Source organism: Carlito syrichta, unplaced genomic scaffold (genome assembly GCF_000164805.1).
Source record: "Carlito syrichta isolate Samal-C Ts95f unplaced genomic scaffold, Tarsius_syrichta-2.0.1 Scaffold302718, whole genome shotgun sequence".
NCBI lineage: Eukaryota > Metazoa > Chordata > Mammalia > Primates > Tarsiidae > Carlito > Carlito syrichta.
In genome coordinates, this window is record NW_007246814.1 from 252,123 (window position 1) to 256,086 (window position 3,964).

At 52.8% G+C, this 3,964-nt stretch overlaps 2 protein-coding genes across 4 annotated transcripts in view; both read right to left on the minus strand.

Moving 5' to 3' along the window:
* The window catches only part of HOXB4 (homeobox B4), a 2,831-nt gene extending 2,638 nt beyond the window's left edge, over window positions 1-193 (minus strand). Inside the window, exon 1 of the mRNA XM_008057093.2 lies at window positions 3-193. Coding sequence (XP_008055284.1) covers window positions 3-152 — 150 coding nt within the window. The 5' untranslated portion in view covers window positions 153-193. The remainder of the gene's footprint in view (window positions 1-2) is intronic.
* The window catches only part of HOXB3 (homeobox B3), a 40,724-nt gene that overhangs the window by 28,901 nt on the left and 7,859 nt on the right, over window positions 1-3,964 (minus strand). The window lies entirely within an intron of this gene.

Below are 3,964 nucleotides of genomic sequence, written 5' to 3' on the forward strand. Positions count from 1 at the left end.
TCCGGCTGGAAGCTGCTCTCTCGCCTCTGGCTGCCGGCGTAGTACCCGGGCGAGTGGTCGCTGGGTAGGTAATCGCTCTGTGAATATTCCTCGCACGGAGGGAACTTGGGGTCGACATAGTTTGAGTTGATCAAAAAAGAACTCATAGCCATTAATTTCTGGGAATTGCCCACAAAATATACTAAAATTTATTCCGACCCCTGACTCGTTTTCCTGTTTCCGAAAGCCCTCCTACTTACTGTCAAGTGAACAAAGTTAGGCGCCCACGTGATCCTCCGAGCCAATGACCGCCCCGCCTGCGATTCCCGGATAAGGAAATCTGCTCACCCGGACCCTACTCCAGTCAAAGAGGTTTATTTCCCCTTCTTCTCTTCCCCCTCCCCACCCACCCGGCACCAGGATTTACATAGGGCTCCTGCGGGGCGACCCCCTCCTTGCTTTGCTCTCCAGGATCAGAGAGAGAGAGAGAGAGAGAGAGCAGGTTGCGACTGGAGGGCCTATTGGGGCGCAGGGCAGAGCACAATCCCTGGATCCCCTCAGAAGTTGGGGCTCCCGGTGTAGCCCCTCTCCTCTGCCCTGCCTCTCCTCTGCCCAGCATTTTCTGGCTTCCATAGGCCCCCATCTCCTCTCCGCGGCGGGAGGAAGCCCATGCACCCTGAGTCCGTGTGGGGAGTTAAGTGACCCGCCGGCTGGGCGATCCGCCTCGAAAGGGGAACCCATATGGGGGCGAGGGGCATAGAGCTTGGGGCTTTTCTCCGAAGCCGGATGGGGAGGGGGGGAGAGCGGAGGCGTCCAGAGCTAGAGGGCGGGTGCGCAGAGGGACTTGTCAGAGATGAATGGAACCGCGGGCGGATCGATAGGAAATTCATGCACTAATTCGGGGAGACCTCGCCTTCCAAATCGCATTTAGTTGCGCGATTAGCTTGGCTGTGTCAGTCAGTCCGTCTGCCCCCCTTCTCCTATCCATTCCTCCCTTTACCCCACACGGCCCAAGGCGGGAGAAACGACTTGGTCTCCCACACTAAAGATAAGCGCTGGGTTACAAAGCAAACACAAAATGCACTGCAACTTTTAAGAGCAAAATTGAATAGTAATTTGCTAATTCTAGAACCACCCGAGCAACCCGAGCGCTGAGACGTTCTAATTGCGGCGAATGCCGCCGCCTCCGCGGTGAATAGCAATCTCACATGTTTGTGATGCTGCAGATATGAACCCTAGAGGTGACCCCCATACACAGTAACACCCCCTGGTAATCGCGTATTTCTAGAGCACCTTGTTCTGAACCCAAACGGAAAGGCGGCCTCAGCATCCGTTTGAAAAGCGAATTTCCCTTTGCCTTCGCACACTGAAAGCAGTCATTTTTTCAGAATTTCCAATAAAGCCTCCCTGAGCCCAGACTAGAAAATAGGTGGGCTTGGGGCAAGAGGATACATGTAAAACACAATCACCATTATCATCATCATCACCAACAATATTCACCTCTTAAAGAGGTGAAAAAGAACCAAGGCTCCCAGGGCCAGACGTGGGGAGAATTCAGGTAGATGATTCCTCCGTCTCTAACCAGTTGAGGGAGGAAAAGAAAGGAAGAAAGAAAAAGGAAGGAATCTTCACGTGGTCAGTCACTGGATTGTCCTCACATAAAAATATATTTTTTTTTCTTCTGGAAAAAAATGAGCGGAGTGTTTATGTCAACTACATATTCCCCTAGATACGAATTTGTGACCACAAAATTCCTTACACAAATTCGGATCTACAGGGTATATACAGAAGACAGACAGATCTTCTTGGCCCAGAAATTTTCCAGTTCTCCTACTTTCCACGCGTTCTTCGTTTGGGGTGTGGTTTGAGTGCTTTGATTTTTATTTCGTTTGTTCTAGTTTTAAACTCTGGAGCAGAAAAAGGCACTGAGGGTCCATTCTCGGGAATACAGGGTTTTCAACTCTCCTCTTCTATTAGAAATACAAGCAGCCGGTTCGCAAAGGGACGCGAACCTCGCCGCCTCTGTGCAACTCTCGGTGGCGCATGAATTATGAGATGTAAACATTAGCTAAGCACAAAAGGAGGAAGGGTCATTCGGAGGCTGCCGTGAAGTCAGATTCAGGCCTTTCTGGGTGCCCTCGCGCCCCTCCCCTCTTTCCAGGACTTTTTTTTTAACTAGAAAAAACAAAACCCCAATCGTCTCCTCCGTGCCTCTCGAAGCCTTTAGCTTGCGATCAAACGAATATCTAGATATTTTCCAAAGCGCCTCTCAGTGAAGGGAGGAGGGAAAGGCGGCTGGGTGTGAAGGGGGTGTAATAAAAGTCCTTTTGGAAAAATTCAATGGTAAAAAGAGAGAGAAACAGCTGTAAAGAAAAATGCTGGGAGACCAAGCAGATGGGGCCCGGATATTTAATGACGGGCAATTCCGTTTACAACCTGAGAAAAAGATCAAAGGCGTTTCATTTCCGAATGAAGGGCAATGAGGAACCATAAAAATGCAGCCAGATGATATGCCAGCCCCTCCCGGCCTCCCACATCTCCAGGGGCCAGAAGAGGGGGACAATCCCAGGAGAGGTGGGGAGGAACCCCATTTCCCCAACTTCCTAGCCCCAGGCAGGTTCTCTTGGTCTGAACACACACTAACTCGCCCAGCCACCTGCTTGGGTTGCTGGTGGTGGGGCCAAAATGGGACTCTGGGGTTTCTGAACTAATTTCCTGAGGCTCCCAGGAACCGTGAATTTACTAAACTTGGGGACTGGGGAATGGACTGGAGGGGACCGAGTCTTAGACTGAAAGCTGTGACAGGGAAAGGGAAAGTGTGTACAGAAAAAAACGCCAAAAACCCTCCCCACCCAGACTCCTCTCCCATCTAAGTCTAAGAGAGACTTGAATCCCTAGTAAACAAGTCAGAATAATATCAATTGCATTAACAAATACAGCAATAACACAAAAGCAACCCTCTAACCACCCACTGCAGAAGTCTCTGCCTATCCCCAGTCTTGGAACATTTGCAGGTGCCACCTGCCCACAACTAGATCCTGAGATGCCTCTGATTTTTTTTTTTAATCCCAAATCTAGGCATTGCCAATGTTGGCCTCTGGGCCTGATTTCTAACACCAACACTCTCCTGGCCAGGCTGGATTTACATATATTTGGGGGGAAAAGCAAATTATTACATTGTAGTTGCAATCTTTGCCAAGAGAGAGTTCAATAGGTAATCTCAGACCCCCATTAGGCACTCAGGGAGACTGGAGTCTGGCCCTAGGCCCACAGATAAAATGCGCAGCTAGGATCTCCACCAGCTCCCTAACGTCAAGCAGGGACCTTTCCAAGTCTCCTCAAAGGCCACTTAGGGGCTCCACGACCCACTCCAACCGGCCAGTCCCCTCCCCCACCCCATACCTCCTGTCCTTCTCAAATCGCCCGCTCTTGGAAACCCGTCCAACCCGTCGGCTTTCGGAAGTTTGGGAGGGCCGCGGAGCCGGCTGCCGGGCCTCCCTGCTGCTCTACACCTCACCAGCCATGAGACCCAGGTGCCCGGAGCACCCCAAGAGGGAGAAATGGGGGCAGAGCCTCCGCGGGGTTGGGTGTGGTTGATCCGAGGACCAGAGAGCCCAGATTTTTCTCCTCTGAGCGCTGGGAGCTGCCACCTGCCAATCCCAGCAGGACAACGCATGCCCCCCCCCCTCCAGCCGCTAGAGGTGGAGGACGGGGTTTATCAGCGATTCCCAGAACGGGTTTCATCGGCGTGGGAGGCTGCCTCTCCCCACCACCGCCACCTCCAGAAAAACACTAACAGCAACACGCGTGGTTAACAACATCAGAGCCGAGGCTCGCGCGCGCTCCGAGCCACCTCCCCTGCGCTCCAGGGTCGTGCCGCGGCTTCCCGGCCGCTCTCCCCGGGCAGCCACAGGTTGTCAGCGCGGCCTCTCGCTGCTCAGTCCCGCTCTGCCGTCTCGGGCGTGCCGGCCCCGCAAGGGATCCT